At 39.7% G+C, this 23,845-nt stretch overlaps 2 protein-coding genes across 16 annotated transcripts in view; both read right to left on the bottom strand.

Annotated features, from left to right (window-relative positions):
- LOC134747028 (protein Fe65 homolog) overlaps window positions 1-6,642 on the bottom strand; it is a 104,186-nt gene extending 97,544 nt beyond the window's left edge. Inside the window, exon 1 of one of the 2 annotated variants that reach the window (XM_063681578.1) lies at window positions 6,489-6,642. In XM_063681578.1, coding sequence (XP_063537648.1) covers window positions 6,489-6,618 — 130 coding nt within the window. In that variant the 5' untranslated portion in view covers window positions 6,619-6,642. Of the gene's footprint in view, window positions 1-6,316; window positions 6,326-6,488 lie in introns of those variants that run through there. The other variant, XM_063681581.1, reaches the window with a different exon arrangement.
- A 4,871-nt stretch (window positions 6,643-11,513) lies between these two features.
- On the bottom strand, window positions 11,514-17,593 carry LOC134747015 (uncharacterized). 14 transcript variants are annotated; one of them, XM_063681557.1, is made up of 4 exons: window positions 16,523-17,593; window positions 15,915-16,034; window positions 12,387-12,457; window positions 11,514-11,948 (listed from the first exon to the last, which is right to left on the bottom strand). In XM_063681557.1, exons 1-4 carry the CDS (start codon window positions 16,559-16,561, stop codon window positions 11,669-11,671), a joined length of 510 nt encoding a protein of 169 aa, XP_063537627.1. In that variant the 5' UTR covers window positions 16,562-17,593; the 3' UTR covers window positions 11,514-11,668. The 14 variants fall into 14 exon arrangements, 13 of the variants coding, with proteins under 13 accessions (XP_063537627.1, XP_063537629.1, XP_063537621.1 ...); XM_063681559.1 differs by lacking the exon at window positions 16,523-17,593 and adding an exon at window positions 16,202-16,513 and having other exon boundaries at window positions 14,136-16,034; XR_010128279.1 differs by lacking the exon at window positions 16,523-17,593 and adding an exon at window positions 16,202-16,516 and having other exon boundaries at window positions 11,514-12,457; window positions 15,939-16,034.
- Between the last annotated feature and the right edge of the window lie 6,252 nt (window positions 17,594-23,845).

The raw sequence follows: 23,845 nt of genomic DNA, 5'->3' as shown, positions 1-23,845 counted from the left end.
TTATTTTTAGACACAATTTATATTTTAAAACCCGTATAAAACTATAAAGAGTAGGTAATTTGATTGTGACGTCACATGCTCGTGTTTCATATAAATTTCATACTAGCAAAATCGTTTTGACAGTTCGAAAAAAGAAACTGATTGTCTGACTAGTATCCAAATACCCTATTGTGTCGATTTACATTCAGAACCTGTTGGTTTTTCTGTAAAGTTTATAATGCAGGCTATCAAAATCGTTTTTAAGGTTCTGAACCCAAAGGGTAAAAACGGGACCCTATTACTAAGACTCCGCTGTCCGTCCGTCTGTCACCAGGCTGTATCTCATGAACAGACAGATAGCTAGACAGTTGAAATTTTCACTTCTTCTTCTTCTTCTTCCAGTGCCATCTCCTACTGGAGGTCGGCTATCATAAGGGCTATACGAACTTTAGATGCAGCCGCGCGGAATAATGAACGTGTGCTCTGTTTGAACCATGTTCGGAGATCTTTGAGCCATGAGTTACGTCTTCGTCCGGATGATCTTTTACCCTGGATCTTTCCTTGGATAATGAGTTGAAGGAGTTCATATTTCTCGTTTCGCATGATATGACCAAAGTACTGCAGCTTGCGTTTTTTTACTATCTTTAATACCTCGGCCTCTTTATTTACTAACTGCAGCACTCTTTCGTTAGTTATTCTATCCGTGCATGATATTTTCAGGATTCTTCTGTACACCCACATTTCGAAAGCCTCCAAACGTTTACACATATTCTTGGTCAGTGTCCACGATTCTACTTCATACAGAAGAATCGAGAAAACATAGCACCGTGCTAAACGGACCCTAGTAGAAATCCTCAACGAACGGTTGCAGAGAAGATGTCTGAGCTTTATGAAAGCGTTACGCGCCTGTTCAATTCGACACTTGATTTCAACGCTGTGATCACTCTGGTCGTTTACAATGCATCCTAAGTACTTGTAAGACTGGACTCTTTGAACTACCTGATTTCTTACAACTATATCAGCTGTTACAGATGTTCCTGACTTTTGTGGCTTTCTTACTGTCATAATTTTGGTCTTTTTCAAGTTAATATTTAGTCCAAAACTTGAGCTAACGACATCTACCCGTTGAAGCAAACTCTGCAATTCTTTTTGATGTCATGGTGTGGAAACTTTCACAGATGATGTATTTCTGTTGCCGCTATAACAACAAATACTAAAAACAGAATAAAATAAATATTTAAGTGGGGCTCCCATACAACAAACGTGATTTTTATTTTGCCGTTTTTTGCGTAATGGTACGGGACCCTTCGTGCGCGAGTCCGACTCGCACTAGGCCGGGTTACTTAAAACCGCTTTCTAATTGTTTTTGCACTTAAACACTGTGTTGACAATATTTTTGATTATCATCTAATTTTAAGACAGTTGTTGTAAGTTACAGTTACAGTTAGTATATATAGGTTGTGACAGTGGGTAGACTTGGGGTCCCATTAGCCCAAAACAAGGAGTCCCACATAACCACTCGGGTTCGTCCCCGCGCCCGAGTGGTATGCGTAATTGCATTTCTCCCCCCCTAAAAAAAAAGGGTTGTGTCAGTTGTGTGTTGTTACAACTTGTAAGTCTTGTAACCCTACAAAATACGACAGGTAGAAATCTATTGCAGGTTGATCAAGGTTGGATCATACGCTACGAAGGGCAGATGGTATCGTAGGCCGGTGAAGAAATTTAATAAGCGCCAGGGGGCACTATTTCGGAATGTGCTCTGACGTAACTATGACTATTGAGTTTAGAAATGTATTTGTGTATATTTCATTTGCTCTTGGAAGTAAATGCATCCATACATAATTAAGTAAATTATTTAAATAATTAAGTAAGTAAATATTCTTTATTGTGCACCATAAAGTTAAAAAAATACACAGAGAGCGAAATACATGCTTAAGATTAAGACTAGGTAACAAGTAACAACAGGCGGTCTTATCGCTAAAAAGCGATCTCTTCCAGACAACCTTTGGGTAGCAGGAAAGTTAAGTATTTAATTAATATACGGGGCCAGTTTTTCAAAAGCTTTTAACTTGTAATACAAGCGGATGTCACTTTTTAACAGCTTTCTTTAGAGCTTTTGTGGCCCATAAATCCGCTATAGTTAGAAAAACATAGCAACAGAAATACTTCCTAAATAAACTATGTTTTTCTTGACCCACATGCTACATATATGTATAAACGAGTAAATTTCAAATAATACTCACCGTGGCGCTTTATAGCTCCGTGGATTTGGTGGTCCAAGTTAAGAGATACTGGGTATTGGTTAAAGTATGTTTTTTATCACAACTGGGGGCTAATTCGAGTTCGAGCTTACATTTTGACATCAAATTGATATGTAAGGATGTATTTAATAAGGATATATATGTAGAATGCAGATGATAGCTGACGCGCGCGGCTATAGCCCAAGACTAAGGTTCGGTTGCAACAATTGCAACACTTGTTTGTCATCGTTAAAGAGGTCGCAAAATTTTATTGTATGGAAAGTTTCATAGTAAACCGCCGCGGCGCGCCGGGTGACGTTGATCATTCTGTCAAGTGCGGATGGTGCAACTGGCACTACCTTCCGGCAAGGTTTACAATGATACACCGCGCACGATATGCGTCTCGTTCAAAGGGTTGAATGAGGAACTTCATATAGTAGCTATCGTTTAGACAGTTCGAAAAAAGAGTGGTTTAACTTATCATTCTATTTGCCCATGACCACCCATGACTCAGTTTCAAATGAAGTAATGACAGTCCAAACAGTTCTGATATTAAACAGTTCAGCTTTGGCTTTGTATTTTTAGGATTTTTCTTGTAATTACTGTGGCAACACCAAAGTCACGGTTGGATTTTGAATATTGCTCTGTCATAAGCTGTCAGAGCCAGTATGTCATGAGCCTACTACCAGTTAACAGCCATTATCGTTAATATTCTCTCGCAATCTGTTGAAAGCATTACTGCCAATATTTAGAATATTTTAAAATCAGTGCTGTGTAGCCGAAGGACGCCGTGCCCATCCGTGAAGTGGAGAATCCTAGGTCTAAGTTGGACGATCAAGGTAACGGTTCTAAGTGGTTTTAAGCTTACCTCTAGCTTGCGACAAGGGCAGCCCGGGACCAACACCAGGGTCTACAACGGAGGCCAACGGTTCAAGCCCACAACTCCCGGATTGCAAGGTACCTAACTTCGCCCGACACTATTTTGCACTTTAGTTTCATTTCACAGGTTAATTTTAGTATAGCACAACTTTCTTGCTCAACCGGCCCCTAAATTCCATCTCTTATTGCCCCCCTTTACAGTCCATTCTCTCATCAGTGAACAGTCCGATTGTACTGCAATTATAGTCTGACGATTGTAACTCAAAAATTAATGAGAGCAAAGGTACCAGGCGCCGATAAGTGAGTAAGCAACAAATCGTCTATATGCAGGCGCCGCGATGTCTGCCGATAGGGCTGTCGCGTGACCTATGTTTGGGCAGGGTTGTCGGGCGATTCTCAAAACAATTGCTAACTAAAGTGGGACCTAATTATGAAACTAATGTTAATACAGAAGAATGAGGGTTAAGGAGACGGAGGGTTAAAAAGGAAGAAGGGGTATGCTATCTAGGGGAAGAGAGTATATTAGGGGTGTCAAATTAGTCTGCTAACAGGCATACTCAAACATTGATGAGAGCAAAGGTACCAGGCGCCCACAAGTGAGTTAGCAATAAATTGTCTATAATGCATGCGCCGCGATGTCTAAAGATAGGGCTGTTGCGTGACCTAGGTTTGGGCTGGGTTGTCGGGCGATTCTCAAACAACTGTTTAAGTACTTGACTAAAGTGGGACTTAATTATGAAAACCTAACACTAGTATCTCTGTGAGCTGTAGACCTCGCGAACATAACTTAAAACTGAATAAATGTATGGCTCCGACATTTAAAAAAAAAATCAAAAACTAAATCGACAAAAAAAATGTATTTAATAATCGAACCTGCTCACAAAATTTCACGAGAAACTGTTGAGAATTGCGGCCTGTAGAGGAAAACACCAGGACATATACGAAAGCATTTTTTCCCAAGCTGAAACGGAGACTTTCGCTAACGCTCGGTCAATAAACACAGAAGGCCCCATCATGGGAGAGAGGGAGTATCCTATCGAAACATATTTTGTCCAATGTTTCATTTGCCAAATTTTCATTTAACCGAAGGCGTTTCTTTCAAATAACATAATATTCTTAAAACGTTAGAAAATGGCATATTAGGTTAGATTTTTTACAAATCCAAAAATTGCTTTTGAAAAAAATCGCGTTCTGTGAAAATTTGCCAAATAAAAATCGGAGAAAAAATGTTTAGAGGTTTCGATATGGTTTTTAACCTATTCGTCAGCCCTTAACCGCATCAAGGCAATTTGCTATGGGATTTACACCAAACTAAAGGTTGTGTACTGAAGAAAAATATAGTTACCCTCTAGTCGCGCCTAAGGAAGTTTTACTTCAATAAAATGGGGCATTTTCTATGAAAAGGGACATTATTGTCGATGGCGCTTACGCCACACAGCGTCGCGCGGCATTGTATTTATATCAGAGCATCGTTTATAATGGCGTATGCGCCATCGACAATAAGGTCCCTTTTTATAAAAATTACTACAAATAAACATCAGCCCATAAAGCATAACGCATGTTGAGAATAACCCTATCGATTTTTGTGGTAACGGTGGAGTGATTAAGGGTTAATATGTTATTGGGGTTAGCTTTTATTAACTTTTATTTAATGGGATTGGTTCTAAAAAAACCGGCCAAGTGCGAGTCGGACTCGCGCACAAAGAGTTCCGTACCATTACGTAAAAAACGGCAAAAAATCACGTTTGTTGTATGGGAGCCCCATTTAAATATTAATTTTATTCTGTTTTTAGTATTTGTTGCTATAGCGGCAACAGAAATACATCATCTGTGAAAATTTCAACTGTCTAGCTATCACGGTTAATGAGATACAGCCTGGTGACAGACGGACGGACAGCGGAGTCTTAGTAATAGGGTCCCGTTTTTACCCCTTTGAGTACGGAACCTTAAAGCAACTTTACTTCCTAAACTTTGTCTTGATTTCAACAATAACTGGTCAAAAAAATTGGTACTTGTCGAAGTCATATTTTTTCTGTGTTATTCCAAACTGTACTCTAAACCAAGGACTTAAAGTTGTATATTGAAGTATGAGACGAACTGTTAGGACCTTATGACAGTTAGTATTTAAATTTCAGTAACGGGTGCGTTGACATGAGATGTTCAGATAACTATGTTGACAAGTGACCCTCGCGCATAGATCTCCAATAATAGAAGGAGCAAAAGCCTAGGCGGCCAAAGCACGGTCGCATTTTTATCACCTGTCACCATGCCTGTCACGTTCTAACAAGTATGTAAGTGCGAAAGTGATAGGCAAAGTGACACGTGACAAAAATGGAACCATGCTGCCACCGCAGCTTACTTGGACTTATGTATGAAGTATTCCTACTATTTTATTATTTTTATTTATTTTAAACTATTGCACAAGAACAAGTACAAAAGGCGGACTTAATGCCTTGAGGCATTCTCTACCAGTCAACCACTGGGCCAAACAGAAGTTGTTAAGGTGGGTGCAGTGCGATGCGAAAAAAAAATTTCTAAATATAAATTCTAATACTAACGCCAATATACAAACTAGTAATATTTATATACTATAATACCTTTATATACTATAATACTATCTAATATATGAGGAATAACTTTTAATAGTCGTTGATGCTTAATAAATTTAATAATGCTAGATCTAGGGTAAGGTAATCTGTACTCTAGCATCTTGCGAATTCGTCAAGTTGTGGAAGTTTGGGAAAGAGGGTTCGTTATGGTAATGTCCGTTCGTACAATTTTGGATCACTGTCAACATCCTTAAAGTTTTGAGGAAAACATTTTGAAACATTGTTTCTTGGTGGCAAATAAAATAAAATAAGTTATAGACTTACCCCTTATTCATAAAACTTTACGGGCCTGATTTAGATAAATTATGTTATATCCCTTTCTTACAAATGCATAAGTCAAAATGACAGATTCAAACGATTCATAGCTAATTCAGTGGCGGTATCATGGTCGCATTTTTATCACTTGTCATCTCATGCGTCACTTTCGCATTTACATACCCGTTAGAACGTGACAGGCATAATGACAGATGATAAAAAACCGTCCATCTTATCCCTACAGACCAGTAAAGCGTATAATGAATATAAAATCCTATTAGTACAAAATCCTAGCGCGAACCAAAACTGACAATATTAGTACTCTTCTTCTATATCTCGGCGCTACACTGTACTATGAAGCTAGAGTCACTTTCCAAACAAATCGCCTGGTCCGACTGTAAACTGTAAAGTAACTACCCCCATAGCTCTACAATTCAATGCCGTATGGCGCTAGAGTAACTTTACTAGCAGACCCCATGATCCGCCTGTAATGTAACTCCACTTCCATATAACAGTTCCCACTAACCTATGAAGCTGGAGTCATCATCATGTCGCGACGCGTGCATCGCGAGCGCGGTGAAGGAACGCGCAGCGGGGAACGCCTCCGCTAGACGTAGCGAGACGGGCGCCGCGGTCCAGATAGCGCCGCACAGCATCTAGCGAGGCATGGGGATCGCGCCGGAACTGTAAAATGAAAAAAAATATTTTAATGATTTAATTACAAATGTAGTTTTCAGATTTTTCCCTGTTATGTACTTGTAGTAAGTATATGACGGCATTACTTCGGACAACGGAAAGTACCCCATAAGTTTGGACTTATATTTAAGTTATATACTAAAATTATCACATTATAGCCGGTTCTGTTTTTGAAAAAGACTGAATTACACAGGAAATACCTAACCTAACTTTAACTCACAGTAAAACGATATTATCATTAAATTATACGATATTCCGCTTAATACACCATTTTGGTCACTATCACTATTATATACTAGTATAAGTAGTATGTTACATAGACAATTTGATTTCATACACTTTTTTCACAATTATTACGATTTCCCGCTTTCTTAATCACGATTTACCTACTGTACCTACAAATTAATCAGAGTTAGGAATAAAATAAAACTATGAAAACGGATTATATCGCGTATATTGAATTTATAATACATCCCGACGTTTCGAACTCTTTACAGCGTTCGTGGTCAACGTTTTCATAGTTTTATTTCATGAGTAACTATCGCGGTAACCGAAGACAATATTAGAGTTAGGAATATTTAAAAATTTGTATGGAATTTGTTTTCACTTCTAACTGTTAATAATAATAAAAAAACGAAAAAAGTCAAACGAAGTGGCATAGCTATGGTTAACATGCATCAATTTGTGTAAAATATTTTCCATAATATCAATATCCTAGAAAATAGGGACTATGTTTGTATGGAAAAGCCGTCCTCCTCTTAAGAGTCCCCGGCAAGCTCGGCCGAATTGCACCTTCGCATACAAACGTAGTTCCGCTCTTATTTTAAAACTACGTTTTAAATTGTAATGAAACTTTGCACATACAATGACATTAGGTATATCTAGGCCTGTAATTAGTTTATATAGCTCCAGTTTATAAAACAATCGAAATAGAGCAAAAATAAGTTTTGTATGAAAAACTTAAATTCGCTGTATTTTTTAACTATGGTATCTGAAGCTACATAAACTAATATTGTCTTCGGTTACCGCGATAGTTACTCATGAAATAAAACTACACCCGTTGACCACGAACGCTGTAAAGAGTTCGAAACATCGGGATGTATTATAAATTCAATATACGCGATATAATCCGTTTTCATAGTTTTATTTCACTACATAAACTAATTTAAAACATAGATATACCTTATCCTATTGTAAGTACGAAGTTTCAGAACAAACTAGGTAGTCGTTTTAATATGAGAGCGGAACTACGTTTGTATGGAGAACCGAGCTTGCCGGAGACTTAAAAATCAGACGAGTTTATCGTTATATAGCTACTAAAGTAAAAGACATACTATCCACTATCATTAGATGGACAAATGGAGTGCTTACAGTCTAGTCTAGACGCTTATCTCCTAAAGCAAAGTCTAGAATCTTAGATTTAGATTAAGATTCATTTACTAGACTTATATTGACCGGGATATAGACCGTGATTACCTTTTGTGTTATTTGTCACCCGTGAACATGATGCATGTAACTGCGTCGAAATATCGGGAGCTCACAAATAACACAAAAGGTAATCACGGTCTATATCCCGGTCAATATAAGTCTAGTGAAACTAACCGTGAATCATTCAAAACTGTAAGATTCATTTATTTCTGAATAAGTATTACATATTTTAATTACAAACGAATATGAATACGATATGAATAGATAATAAGATCGTCAAATAATATACAGATTTATATAATAAATAATATGTGCCATAATCATTTACAATTTCTAGTTAATAATTAAATATTTAGTTTAAGGGTCTCCGGCAAGCTCGGTTCTCAATACAAACGTAGTTCCGCTCTCATTTTCAGTTTCGGTTTTAGTTCTTTATTTGCTTTCTTAACATACAAGTATTTTAAAACGACTAGCTAGATTACTCTGAAACGTTGTACTTACAATAGGATAAGGTATATATCTGTAATTAGTTTATGTAGCTTCAGAAACCATAGTTAAAAAAAAAAACAGCGAATTTAATTTATTTATTTATTTTTATTTATCATTTATTGCAGACAACATTGGTCCATATACATAATAAGCATAACACAATAAGACAACAGTTGCACTTATAATAAGAATTAAAATAAAATTATGTTAAAATTAATAATAAATAAATCTTGACATTTAAATTTAATAGATTGATCATAATAATGGATACTGGTACTAATAATAATAGATTGATTAAATTCTGATTAAAAAATAATACTAAAATTAAGATTAAAATTAGATTTAAGTTTCTCATACAAAACTTAATTGTTTTTGCTCTATTTCATTTGTTTTATAAACTGGAGCTATATAAACTAATCTTAGACCTAGATATACCTCATGTCATTGTATGTGCAAAGTTTCATTACAATCCAACACGTAGTTTTAAAATGAGAGCGGAACTACGTTTGTATGGGAAGGTGCAATTCGGCCGAGCTTGCCGGGGACAATTAAATTCATTATACGCGATATAATTTATTTACTTAAATAGTTTTCTTTATGAGTAACTATTGCCGTAACTGAAGACAATATTATAAAGGATATATATGTATATCTACACATACAAAATCGTGTGCAAATCTAAACCTCAGGTACAGTAAATGTTGCTAAAAGATTAAAACTTACCATCAAACAAACTAGTCCCTTATCAAAATATTCCTAATTAAGAATCTAAACACCAATACGAATATTCCAATGACCAGCCATGTAGCACCGATACGATTTATCCAAACCCCAGCGTCTGCCACGTCCATTACGACAAATGGGTGGATTAATAGTGAAAATAGTCATTTATCATGGCCTGAGGGTTTGCAGTGCAAGTATGGACAGTGGATTGAGTCAACACAACCGTCTATAGAAGACATTTATATAAATAAATAAATAAAGCTATTGCCATAATGATGAAAATGTAAAACAATCCTATTACACAGCAATATCATATTTTGCCTAATAACGCCAAATATACTTAATGGTTTTTGTGTATTAATAATTTATATTAAAGGCAACACGCAAAAATAAGTCAAACAGAAAACTGTTTTGTTTCTGCAGTCATTCTCTCTTCCAGTCATTAATATCAAAACCGTCTTCTAAAGGGCGGGAAACGGAAAACAACATGTACATGATTACAATATGTTCTAATGGCTCCTCTACACGATGGGCCATCATACTGGCCCACTAAGATGGGCCAGCGTGTAGAGAGGATAGTGGTGTCGAATGGCTTATGGCGCGGCGGGATGGCGATGGGATGGCCACGGTGTCAGTTTTTCGTCCGCACATCAAAGATAGTGGACCATCTACACGTGGCCCATTCCATAGTGCGTGCTCTCAACCATCGCATCTCCATCTCGCTGATCCAGCGCTGGGCCAGGCATAACAACTTTTCTAACGATGGGAGAATAGGAGTAATTAATAAGGAATTAACCAAATAAACCTTAAAGCTTAAAGCAAAAAATTTTGGGAATGCTAAGCAAGATTAAGTAAGACAATTAATCTCTATCTTGCACCAGAAGCAAACCAAAAAAAAAAACAAAACAGCTAAGCGTTTATTTAAAGTCAATATACTGCATGATTTTACTTTAATACCCTCCAGCTGAGTAGGGTCGCAAGGCTGTTCCCTTAATTGTTTACCAGTACATATGTGACGTTTTCAACCGAAAGGTACCACATTGTCGCTAGTCGATAAGGTTGATTTCAAATTGAAGCTATATGGAAATAGCGCCTTATTGACATTGACAACCAACAATAAGTACCCTTTTGGTTGAGAATGGCACATATGCTGCGGCTACAGATGACAGGTTTAGGGTTTAGTCGTAACTCTAGGTTAGGACTTATAGTCATTTGAAGTTCATTCACTCCGGAGCACATTTTGTGGCTTTTAAGGGTGGTTGGTGGTGCTTTAGGTATAAGAACGCCGAATGGGCCCGAAATCCGAATAACATGACCTAGTGTAAGTGTAACGGCCTGGCCACGACATCGCGCGGCGGCGGCAACGGCGAGCGGCGGCCATAGATTGGACCGAGACACAGCGATCCGACCTTTCGTTCCCACCTACGGTTGCCGCCGCCGCCGCCGCCGGTCGCGCAATGTCGTGGCCGGGCCGTGAGGCCTGAGTGGACACTCGAGTTAAGCGTGCAGCGGAGCGGGGCGTGCGGCGTACATGTTAAACAAATGCAAACGCATAGGAGCGGCCTTAGTGCACGCTGCTCACATCACTTGTGAGCCCGACGCCACGCTGCACGCTCCGGCGAACGCTCCGCTTCGAGCGTCCACTCAGGCCTTACACTAAGACTAAGACATTAAGACATTATGTTCAGCGTTGGAGGTAATGGCGACCAAATGAAAGCAGAGAATCTGATATCTTAATTTAATGTTTTACAGAAGGCTGGTTAGAAAAAGTGGGCTTATCTACATACATGTAGAAGCTTATATAGTAAAGTACAGCGCCACACTATGACACTACGGATTGGTTAGGAACTATTACATACATTGACATAGCTAACAGCTTATTGAGCACTTAAACTAGTACACAATAGTTTCGGTAGATGTCACCTTTACATATCATAGGACGATTGAGAGACTTAATCTGTCTAGATTAGGTAAGTAGGTACTTAGGTATGCTAATACCTACTTATCTGCTACTTGTTAAGATAGGTCTTAACATTTTGCCACCCCTTGAAATAGTTAATGTTTTATGAGTAACATTAGGTATTTCAAAGAATAGGCTTTATACATTTTACCTATCAGTAAGGATGGGCAGAGTTCTTTGTTACGAGTTATAGTTAGGTAATTACTTAAATTTTAATTAGATCTGTGCCCATTCTTATAAATGAAACAACAATAGGAAATGATTTTTATTTTAAATAGGGAGTAGGTATTCTAATTATGTACATAGGTACTAGGTAAGTAAGGTAATTTAGGTACTTAATTATACTTATTAGACACTTAGTTATAATTATTTGAACTTTACATTAGGTTGGTACTGTTGGTAGGTATTTACTACTTATATGACTTCACCCGAAGTAGGTAATGGACAAATGTTATTGAACGCGCGTTGGATGTCCCCTCTGGCGGTTCGGATGACGGCCACCCTGGTGACGCCATCCCGGCCCGGCTGCGTCGCGACGATCTTGCCCAGCCTCCACCGGCAGGGCGGCAGACGCTCGTCTCGTACCAGGACGACGGTGTCGACTGCGAGGCTTGGGCCGCGCGCGCTCCTCCACTTCGTGCGTTCCTGCAGCGTTCCGATGTAGTCACGTGACCAGCGCCGCCAGAAGTCCTGCGTGATTTGTTGCAAAAGTTGATAGTGAGTTAATCGGTTCTTTGGTACATGGTTATAATCTTCGTCCGGAAGTGAATTTGGTGCTTTTCCAATTAAAAAGTGAGCTGGCGTAAGGACAGGATAGTCAGGATTTGAACTAGGTAAGGGACATAGTGGCCTAGAATTTACCATAGATTCTACCTGATATAGGATTGATACAAATTGTTCGTAAGTTAACAAAGATAACCCTAACACTCTTTTTAAATGATATTTGGTAAGTTTTATACTAGATTCCCATAGGGACCCCATATGAGGTGTATAGACAGGAATAAAACTCCATTTTATGCCCTCGTCTGCGCAATGAGATACTAGCTCGCTCGAGCTGTCCTGTAGGTATTTTTGTAAATCTTTTAGCTCGTTACTAGCCCCATGAAAGGTTGTTGAATTGTCACTCACCAACTCCTTCGGTTTACCTCTCCTGGCGATGAATCGTCGCAGCGCCGCCAGGAAATTGGCTGACTCGAGCCCTGTAATTAATTCGAGATGAATTGCCTTTGTTGCAAAACAAATAAACACTGCTATATAGCACTTAGAGACCTTGTAACCACGCCCTGTCCTATCTCTAATGTTATAAGGTCCTCCATAATCGATACCCGTGATAGCAAAGGGGGGGGAAGGATTTACCCTTGAGGGGGGTAAGTTTCCCATTATAGGGTTAGTAGTCTTTGGATTTGCTCTAAAACACGGAACGCATTTATTTACAATTTTCGAGGCTAACATCCTACCTTTTGTTGGCCAGATGCGCTCGCGAATAGTTGAAAGTAATAACTGAGGGCCAGCGTGCAGAGTACGTATATGTGCGTTTGCCATCAGTAGTTTGGTAAGCGCGTGCTCGTGACTTAATATTAAAGGATGTTTTTTTTCATATGCATAATGCGAAAGACCGATTCGTCCGCCTACGCGAACGAGTCCGTCCTTCATGAATGGGTGTAAAGATAATATTTTTGATTTGTTAAGAACCGGTTTATTGTTTTGCAATAATTTATATTCGTGTGGGAATGATTCCATTTGTGCATGTCTAATTAATGCGTGATCCGATTTTTTTAATTCTTCTACGGACAATGGTCCTGATAATTTATTATTTGGATTAATTGTTCGAGTTTTATTTTTTGTATTATATATAAATCGAAGTATGTATGCTAATACATGAATAAGTGTTTTATCGCTTGACCACCTGTGGAAAAGATATTGTATCGTGTCGTTAGATTCTGTGCTAATAGCCAAGGTGAGAGTTATGTTTACGTCGCTCTCGGCCTCGGGTGCATGATTTAGTGACTCAGAATCGTGGGTCGGCCATGTGTCCGGACTTTGGGTCAACCACGCCGGCCCAGACCACCATAACTGGTTGGTTTCCAGCTTGCCTGGTGCTACCCCTCGGGACAAAAGGTCGGCGGGGTTATCCTCCGAGCGGACCCATGACCACTCGTGCTTGTTTGTAAGTGATAATACTTTTGTGACTCTGTTACTAACAAAACAAGTTAATTTAGGGTTACTATTTTTTATCCAACATAATGTTATTTTTGAATCTGACCACAGGTTGATTCCGGAAACGTCACATTTTAATGCTCGTTTTATTTTGCCGACATGTGTCGCGAGCAGTAAACTGGAACAAAGTTCCAAATTTGGAATAGTTTGGGGTTGTATTGGACTTATTTTTGATTTTGAGTAAAGTAGGTGAACTTGTACGTTTCCTACTCTATCGCTTGATCGTATATAGATGGCAGCGCCATAGGCTTTAATACTACTGTCACAGAACCCATGAATTTGTATCGTTACATAATTGGGTATGACTGTACATCTCGAAATTTTCAATTGGTTTAATAAAAACAAGTCTCGATAGAATGTGTTCCATTCTTGGATCAAGTCTTGTGTTAATTCGGTATCCCAATCTAATTGAGCCTTAAATAATTTTTGAATAAATATTTTGGCTACTACAATTACTGGTCCCGTCAAGCCTAGGGGGTCGAAAATGGACGAAATTACCCCTAGTACCTTTCTTTTGGTGATTGGGTGTGAAATTTGGTTTTCTTTAATGGTATACATAAGCTCATCTGAGTCACTAGACCACGCTAAACCCAGGACCTTATGTGTTTTATCTCCAAATTCGGTTGTGTGTGTGTTTTGGTGTGTGTGTGTTTCGCTCACCCGTTTTATGATGACTTCGGAATTGGACTTCCATTTCCGCAGCGTGAAGTTGGCTCCCCGCAGGATCTCGTTCACCTGTGATGCAGTTTCAGCTACCTGATTCTCGTCGTCGCCGCCGGCGATAAAATCGTCCATGTAGAACTGGTTCGCTATGGCCTCTGCAGCTGCTGGAAATGTGTGTTGGTTTTCGTTTGACAATTGTAACAAACATCTGGTTGCAATATGTGGTGCTGACTTTAAGCCGAAACTTAATGTGGTCAGCATATAAATTTGGAGTCGTTGGTGAGTATTTTCCCGCCAAAATATGCATTGTAGGTATTGTTGATTTGGTTTAACATAAATACATCTGTACATTTTTTGTATGTCAGCGTTAATAACATATTGGTATTTTCGGAATCGTAGAAGTATATTTATGAGTTCGTCCTGTATTATTGAGCCTTTGTATTGGATATCATTCAAAGAAATGCCGTTATCAGTTCTGCATGAGCAGTCGAAAACAATTCGAATAGGGGTTGAGGGGGAGTCGCGAAAAACAGCTTGGTGGGGTAGAAAATTACATGGGCCATCATAATTATCTTGTAATTGAATCATATGGCCAGCTTGTTCGAACTCGCGCATGAAATTCACATATTTATCTTTAAATTCGGGGTTCCGCTCGAACTTGGATTCTAATGTTTTGAACCTCCGATATGCTATGTGCCTAGATTGACCTAACTTGGTAGGTGGCTGCTTTAATGGAAGTTCTATTTCGAAATTACCCTCAGAGTTGTGAGTGTGAGTTTTCAGAAATATATCCTCACATTGTTTTTCATCATAGGGTAAATTTGGTGCGGAACCCTCCTCTATTTCCCAAAACTTTTTTAATTGAGTTTCTACTGTAACTTTACATTGAATGGCAGACTCGGTTTTTTTTTGTACGGAACCCGTGACTATCCATCCTAATCGCGAGCGTCTCAGAACCGGTAATCCGGGCCCGAGCTTGTATTTACCGGTAAGAAGTAAATCAAAGAATATCTCCCCACCGATAAGCAAATCTACATCTTGAGCTAAGTTAAACTCGTCATCAGCTAATTTATAACGCGACGGAATGTGCCAACGTTGCACGTTTGGTATTAAAATGTTGGTAGTACAAATTATAGGCGTAATAAAACAGGACAAATTCGTTGTAAAGGTTCCGTCTAAGGAATGCAATGTTACGTCACACGATTCTAAAAGGCTAGACACTTTTTCATTGAAACCTATGACATTTAAGGCAAGTTGTTCCTTGTTTAATTGTAACTTTTTGGCCGCGTTTTCGGTAATGAAATTTTCTTGCGAGCCATTGTCTAAAAATGCCTTCATTTTATGCACATTGTTATGCTTATCCCTAACGAGCACTTGGGCTGTTGTAAGGAAAACTGACCTATTTCGCGCATTGTTTATTTGTTTTTCGATTAAAGTGTTATTCGACAAGGTAGTCTCGATTTGACTAGAACTCGGTTGTTCGTCGATTAACGTTGATATTGGTAATCGCGTTGGTACGGGGTTACTACCTACATGAGTGTTGGTATTTGGTTTGTGTAGTAACGTATGATGCTTGCCCTTACATACTCGACATGTACTGGCCCTGCAGTTTGTTAAGACATGCGTTCCGGACAAACAATTAAAGCATAATCGTAATTTATTCACGGCTCGGATGCGCGCGATAACGTTTAATGCACTAAACTTTGGACACTGATTAATATAATGCGTACTCGAACAATACGGACACTGGTTACATTTAAACTGTTTGGAGGTTACCTTGATAGGTTCGGACGTGGTTACCATGGCCTTCTTGGAAGTGCTGGGTGCGTCCGATGGTACTGCTGGGCTGGTCGCTTCCAGCCGGTCAGCTCGGTTCTTTAGGAAGGTTTTGAAATCCTGCAACGAAGGCAATTTTCTCAAATCAACACTGTTTTCCCACTTTGATTGCAATCGACTGTCTAACTTTTTAACTAACATGTGAATAATTGCGAGATCCCAATTTTCGGTAGGTACATTTAATGAGCGCAAAGATCTCAAATGTTTGGAAATATTATCGCACAGACCTCTTAGACCCGAAGGAGTTGACGGTACCGGTTCCACGTCGAACAAGGCTCGCATGTGGTTGGTGACTAAACGTTTAGGATTATTATAACGTTCACAAAGCATCTGCCACGCGAGCATGTACGCGTCCTCGGAGAAATCGAGCGAACTAATTACCTCAAGTGCGCCGTCTTGTAAACAACTGCGTAGGTACTTATATTTTACGATCGGTGCTAAGCTAGCTTGGTTGACTAGGGCATCAAATGTGTCTCGAAATTGCAGCCACTGTGTTAGGTCTCCGTCGAAGCTAGGGAGGCTAATTTCGGGATATTTTATCGACTCACCGAGGGGTTGCTGCGGCGGGGCTTGCGGACTATGGTCATTTGGTGTTGAATCGGTATCTACCTTCGCCAGCAGCTTGCCCTTAGCGCTAAGTCGGTAAAATGTGTCCTCAAATGACATACGCTCGGCCTCGTGGGCTTCGATGTCCCCTTCGTCGCTGCACAGTGTCTCGATCCGGTCCTGTATCTCAGAGAAATCATTGTATAACTTTGGTAATTGTTCTAGTCTTAAGCTTATGTCTACAATTATTTCGGCCGTCAATGCACTTGAGTCGATTCTTTCTATAAATTTATTAAATACAGTTAATTTTCGCTTACAGACACCTCGTCTATTTTTTAACTGCCTAATTTCTAACTCTTCTAGAGTGTTTTTGGAAGTTTCTAACATGATTAAGAACGATTACAATTTACAATTTGTAGGAAATAAATCGATTACAATTAAATTTGGTAGGGAGATTTGGTAGATAGGTTAGGGAATGCCAGCTCACTTGCCTTCTCGATTGATGCTCGTGCGCGTGGCGTAGCTTGGTGATTGCCCTCGCTTGGGCGCTCCTTCTGCCTCTGGTGTGGTACCACCCACGTGGTCCCTTTGGTACTTGCGGTAGCCGTTCCCTGCTGCGGCTGCGGTGCCACGCACGTGGTCCCGCTTTGGTGGCTCGGTCGGCGCCTGTCGCGTTGGCTCAGGCCGCTCGATCGAGTGGTGTGGTCGCCTCCTAGTCACCTCTTCAGCTTCTTCAGGTCGGCGGAGCCCCACGCGGTTGCTGCCTACGTGGTAACGTTGCTCTCCCGGCCTAAATCAGGATACGCGGCGATTCCTCGACGTACCGGCTCGCAAATTTTACTAAATTTACTAGCGATTCGCTTTAAAGTACTGAGATTAACCGCGATTTAAACTAGGGGTCACCATTATGTTCAGCGTTGGAGGTAATGGCGACCAAATGAAAGCAGAGAATCTGATATCTTAATTTAATGTTTTACAGAAGGCTGGTTAGAAAAAGTGGGCTTATCTACATACATGTAGAAGCTTATATAGTAAAGTACAGCGCCACACTATGACACTACGGATTGGTTAGGAACTATTACATACATTGACATAGCTAACAGCTTATTGAGCACTTAAACTAGTACACAATAGTTTCGGTAGATGTCACCTTTACATATCATAGGACGATTGAGAGACTTAATCTGTCTAGATTAGGTAAGTAGGTACTTAGGTATGCTAATACCTACTTATCTGCTACTTGTTAAGATAGGTCTTAACAATCCCACACTAGCGTCTCCCGACCGTCGGCCTCTAGTCTTAGTAACTATATGTATACTTAGCTGATGCTCGATGTAACGTTGGCGCAACTGCGCAGCGACACCATTTTACATGGCGCTGAATCTCGGTTATAGTATAAAAACCAGTCAAGAGCGAGTCGAACTCGCCCACGAAAGGTACCATTTACCATTACGCAAGAAACAGCAAAAAAGTCACGTTTGTTGTATGGGAGCCCCCACTTAAATATTGATTTTATTCTGTTTTTAGTATTTGTTGTTATAGCAGCATAATCTGTGAAACTTTCAACTATCTAGCTATCACGGTTCATGAGATTACCGAGCGAGCAACGTTAAGTAACTAGATTTTTCATATAATTCAAAGAATCGAAACATAAATCTCTCTTATCCTAAAGGGGCCTACTGACTATCAGTCTGCCGGACAATATCGGCCAGTCGGCTAGAACAAAAATTTGACAGTTCCGAACAACTGACAGGCCGATATCGTCCGACGGACTGGTAATCAGTGGGCCCCTTTAGGATACAACTGATCGTCAAGGTCGTGTCACACTGAATTGGGCCCTTGGGCGATGCCAACCCTCAAATCGAAATGATTTTCCTCATTCCCAACCCAGCCTGCATTCCATAAGCGTGCGATATGAAAACAGTTTCATATCTGATATTTGCAGATAATGCAAATATGAGCGGAAATCCATTCCGATTGAGTTCTGCAAACACAGACGATATAAATCACCCTGCGGGCTTAGACGGTAGCATTTTTATCGCCTGTCACCATGCCTGTCACGTTCTAACAAGTATGTAAGTGCGAAAGTGACAGGCATAGTGACAGGACTGACAGGTGATAAAAATGCAACCATGCTAACACTGCTGATGTTAGGGTATTTCAGAGAGCGTTTTCACATTGTCCGAGCCGATATCGGATGTCGGAAGGGAGTAAAATATAAGATATATGTATTTCTCTGTATTTATTTATGCATTTAATAAATCCTTATTACTAAAAGACGATAACGATGGTACGGGCATGTGATGCGGAGGGATGAAAGTCATGTGACAAGAAAGGTATTAAGAATGAATGTGGAGGGAAGTACGAGGAGAGGAAAACCGAGGAAAAGGTGAATGGACTGTGTGAAAGATGATATGAAACTAACGCAAGTGAATGATGAGATGATGGGTGACAGAGATGTATGGAAGAAAAAGACATGCTGCGCCGACCCCAAGTGAATGGGACAAGGGCAAGCGAATGATGACTAAAAGACGATAAATAGCGCAAAAATCTGCAATGAAAGCATCAAAATCAAATAAGCAAACAAATGATAACAATAATAAAAAAAAAAAAAAAACAAATAAAAAAAAAAACAATTACTAAACAACGAGCACTAATTTTTATTTATTATTGTTTTCCATTTATTTTGTTACACTAGCAGCTCTTGGAGCTGATGCGTGTTAATGTAGTAAATCAGTTTAAAATTTCTTCTTCTTTCTCTTTTTTTTTTAATATTATCATTAATTTACTTGTTCATAAATTTTGTCATTTAATTGTATAATCTTAGTGTCAGTTTTAGTTTGTAATTGCCTTGTTAATTTACGAATGTGCATGTACTGCATGTTGTTTCTCTCAGAGCAATAATTGTGTTACCTATAAGTGGAAACTGTTCTGGCTGTTGTGTCAACTCAATTTGTTAAACTATATGTGTGATTATATGCTGTTTGTTTCCCTTTGCAATAAATAAATAAAAAAAAGGCGGACTTATTGCCAATGGCACTCTGCTGCAGCTGTTTTTGTCATAGACGCCTTCCGACATCCGATATCGGAAAGGCGCTTCCGATAATTTCAGCCATGTCGGAGCCCCCCGTCAGCTGTCGGACAAATTTTGGAGTATTGCTGTTTCGTATCTTTGAAAAGGGGCAGTCTCAATATTTTTCACATAAAACATTGCTATCCCATACTGTAAAATGTCGGACGGTCTAGTAAACATATATGATTATCGGGTTTGATATTGACATGCATGACATGCAAGTGTTAATCGTGCACGATAGATTTATTGGTTTGTTTTGGTGATGGAGGTAATGGTTCGAAAGCTCTGGACACAACAGAGCGGTATGGTTAGCAATAATGCTATTGGCATTATACTACATTTTTTTTTATACTACGTCGGTGGCAAACAAACATACGGCCCGCCTGATGTTAAGCAGTCTCCATAGCCTATGTACGCCTGCAACTCAAGAGGAGTTACATGCGCGTTCTCTCCCTCGAGCTCTGGCAACCTTACTCACCGGCAGGAACACAACACTATTAGTAGGGTCTAGTGTTATTTGGCTGCGGTTTTCTGTAAGGTGGAGGTACCTCCCCAGTTGGGCTCTGCTCTAGATCTGGAATGACATCCGCTGTCCTGTGCCCTACCACACAAAGCGAGATGTCATTCACAGTGCCCATACCTCTCTTTTGGACGTAGTTTAAGGACACACCCGGGTCCGAACATGTGATACATGTATGTATATATACTCGTAAACTCATTTCAAACTTCAGAAAATAGTTCTGACCGTCTACCATGTTGCGTTCCCGCGCGCGAGTCCATACCACAGAACAAGTAATAGTACTACCGTACAGAAGAAACTTCCTACAGAAGTAGACAGACAGATAAAGAGACTGACATGTTGATAGACATACAAAAAGAGATAAAGAACAGTCGACAATAAAAGTGTATTTAAAAATATATTTTTCACGTTATCTTATATAAAACAAATCTACTCTAAAATAACTAAAAGTACTATTACTTATTCTGTGCAATTAGGTTGCGTAGGGCTTTTCAGTTACTTTAGATTACGTTTGCTAGACTCCGCTGTTTGAAGTGTTTACTACGATCACGAGCTAAGAACACGTAGGCCGGCCCTCTTTATTTATTTATTCAAACTTTACTGCACAAAGATATATTAATGAAAAGCATTTTATACCAGTCAATAGTTATAATAATGCCTTTTACAGTGGTACTACGTAAACGAAATTAATAACTAGCTTAAATCTAAAATAGGCCCTTGAGGCATGGTACCAAGGATGCTGGCGGCATTTCCTCGCTGTATCGCAATGCCTTTTTAGTATAATAATTTCGTTATTCTGGTAATTTCATTGGTGGAGTATATATATACAGAAGCCTAGAAAATATTCAAGAAAAAGCACTCCGAATTTGGCAAATTAGTTACGAATCAGGCCTTACATAACCACAGACCTGGTTAGGTATCAAATCACGCGCAACCTCAAAAATAGATACATGCTAAATTAATTTCGTATCAAGCAGAAACGTCTGCGGACGATGCTTATAAGAAGTGTAAGTCTTCCGGTAGATGTCGCTACGGTGCCTCCCTAAAAGGCCCATATGGTGGAAATATTTGCTGTGTTGGATGAGGTCTTGGTAGCTCAGATGGTAGAGCACTAGGCCTTTGATCTAGGTCGTGAGTTCTCTCACCCAAGACAGTATTTTTTATTTTTATTTTGTATAGATGCTTCATCTAGTGAGCACAAGTGATCATTGTGTAGGGCTCTCCAATCGCTAAGGGCTCGGGGGAGACACCCACGCCCACTTACACCTGGGCGTCTTTATTTGACTTTCAAAATTTATATTTAGAAGTCACCTTCTATGTAATCAGATAATTGCTTAGGAGTGATATTATTTTTCAAAGTTCAATTAAACTTGAGCTACTTAAGGCGAGGTAAACTAGGGGTGCAAGATTAGTTAAATACACTTAATTTGTTCTCCGCGCCTCAATCAATGTCTTAGAAGTTTATATGAATAAGGATGTCTTTCCACTGAGACGAAGATGAGAGACGTGCGGAAATCAACGAATGGCATTACTTGTAATCCAGCGGAGCGGAGAAGAGATGAGGATTACAAACAAATTAAAATTTTGCTTAAAAGCTTGTTTTGGTTTATTTTGTGCAAACTAACGGTATACCGTATATAACAATTGTAAATGGTACCTATTAAAAATAATATGAAAGTGATCAATATATAGGAAGTTCGGAAGTTCCATTTAAGCGCGGCTATCTGTCAGCGAGACGGATTCGCGGTTGGTAGTTTCGCGGTCGGCGAGTTTAGTTCCAGGGTCTGTTTGAATATTTACAGTCAGCAGATCAGACTACGCGTCAAAAATAGGATCACGGTTCAATTCTCCCGGACCTACCAATGGCAGAATTAAAACAATATGAAAGCCATTCAATATACAGGGAGTTCGGAAGTTTCATTATAGCGCGGCCATCTGTCAGCGAGACGGATGCGCGGTTGGTAGTTTCTGCGGTCGGCGGGTTTAGTTCAGTTGCAGGAGGCCGATTCCAATTTAACAATATGTTATGGTTTTGACACGATCTTGAAGATCGTCTGGTGATTGGCGCTCATATCTCACGCACGACATTCACTTCATTTCGCATGACCAATCATCGTGAGTTTTAGGTGCATTTTCTCTACAAAAACGCCATAGACATCAATCTACCAATGGGCACCCCATGGAGACTATACGGCACCCTTCCGCAGGTGACAGATCAAGGGGACTTTAGATAGTTGGGTAAGTTTTATTTACTTATTTCATTAGTTTTAATTTATTTAGTGTATACTTAATTTTAATAATACCTAGTTTATATTTTAATAGTCCTATCAATCAAATGTTAGTTGCAATGCAAGTATTATTAATAACTATTTATATTTATTTATTTATATGAGCCTAGAGTGTCCCACTGCTGGGCAAAGGCCTCCCTCCTCCCTTTCCACATAAAGCGTGTTCTTCCTATCCCGGCCTACGGCGCACAGACTTGGTCCTTGACAAAAGTTCAAAAATCCACCCTCAAGGTTTGTCAATGCGCCATGGCACGCATTCTCGGCGTGAAGTTGACCGATCCATCAGAAACACTATACTACGCTCCAAAACCCAAATAGCTGACGTGGCTGAAACAGCCGCCAAGCTGAAGTGGGACTGGGCGGGACACGTTTGCCGTATACCAGATGATTTGTGGGCCAAATCAACCATCAATTGGGCCCCACAAAATCGAACCCGATGTCGCGGCAAACCTCGACGGTGTTGGCGAGATGACCTCGACGCCTTTCACAGGAACTGGTGGAAGAAGGGGCAAAACCGGGATTATTAATAAAGCAATAATATATATTAAAGCGCCGGTTTCTGTCAGCGAAATGGATGGGCGGTCGGTAGTTTTGCGGTTGGCGGTTTTACTTCCAGGGTCTGTTTAAATATTTAGGTAAGTACACAACCTAACATTTAACTTGTCCTGGACCGATTGCAGAGTGAGTTGAATGGGTGTTTTTGTTTTGTCTAACCATACTCTGACGGGTGAATAGGTATAACTTTTTCTTGTTATACGTACGTACGTATATAATGTTTATCCGTTTGGCCTGATGGTTAGTCAACCAAGCAAAAGGCAGTCGCTTGAGAATGCCTTAAGGCAGAGAGATGAGAGGCATTAAGTCCGCCTTTTGTACTTACTTTATTTCCTGTGCAATAAAGATTAAATTCCATTTCTCGGACTATTGGCGCTCTCACTGCGTTCGGACGCCAAACTACCTCGACAGAAATGGGTGCATTTCATCCCTTAGTTAACAATCTACTACTACATTTGTAACAGGCGGTGGATCAAAATTTCACCGACTTTGCATTCATCTCAATAGTATCACTTTATGTTTTTTTTTACGTTGTGACAAACAAGCAATGATCAGCAGTCACCAGGCGGTTATATGGTTCGGTTTGAAAACCTGTACAAATCTCTGTTTTGACATTTTGCTGGGACGACATTTGGCCGCGACCACGACCAGTGAAACCTGTGTCGAAACGTCGGTAAATAAAGGTAACAAATTAAATTCGCATTTTTTAATATGAAAACCGAGCCCTAGACGTACTTTTTAGGTTTCCTCTTCACGAATAACTAAGGCTGCCTTTCGCATTTGTTTTCTTCTCTGCTCCACTGGAATATAACTAATGCAATCATAGACATAGTATATACAAGTAGTTATAGACGCGCCACCGAGCGGGGGTAAGAGAAAGAATATTCAT

Source organism: Cydia strobilella, chromosome 14, assembly GCF_947568885.1.
Source record: "Cydia strobilella chromosome 14, ilCydStro3.1, whole genome shotgun sequence".
Classification (NCBI taxonomy): Eukaryota; Metazoa; Arthropoda; class Insecta; order Lepidoptera; family Tortricidae; genus Cydia; species Cydia strobilella.
Note: the sequence above shows the minus strand (reverse complement) of the source record. Positions and strands in the feature narration are given on the sequence as shown.

Bases quoted from the DNA above. Each gene is read 5' to 3' on its own strand.
- LOC134747015 (XM_063681546.1), bottom strand. From the start codon at position 16,561: ATGACCATAGTCCGCAAGCCCCGCCGCAGCAACCCCTCG. The intron at 16,035-16,522 runs GTGAGTCGATAA...CCTTCGTTGCAG, and splicing joins CCCGCCGCAGCAACCCCTCG to GATTTCAAAACCTTCCTAAA.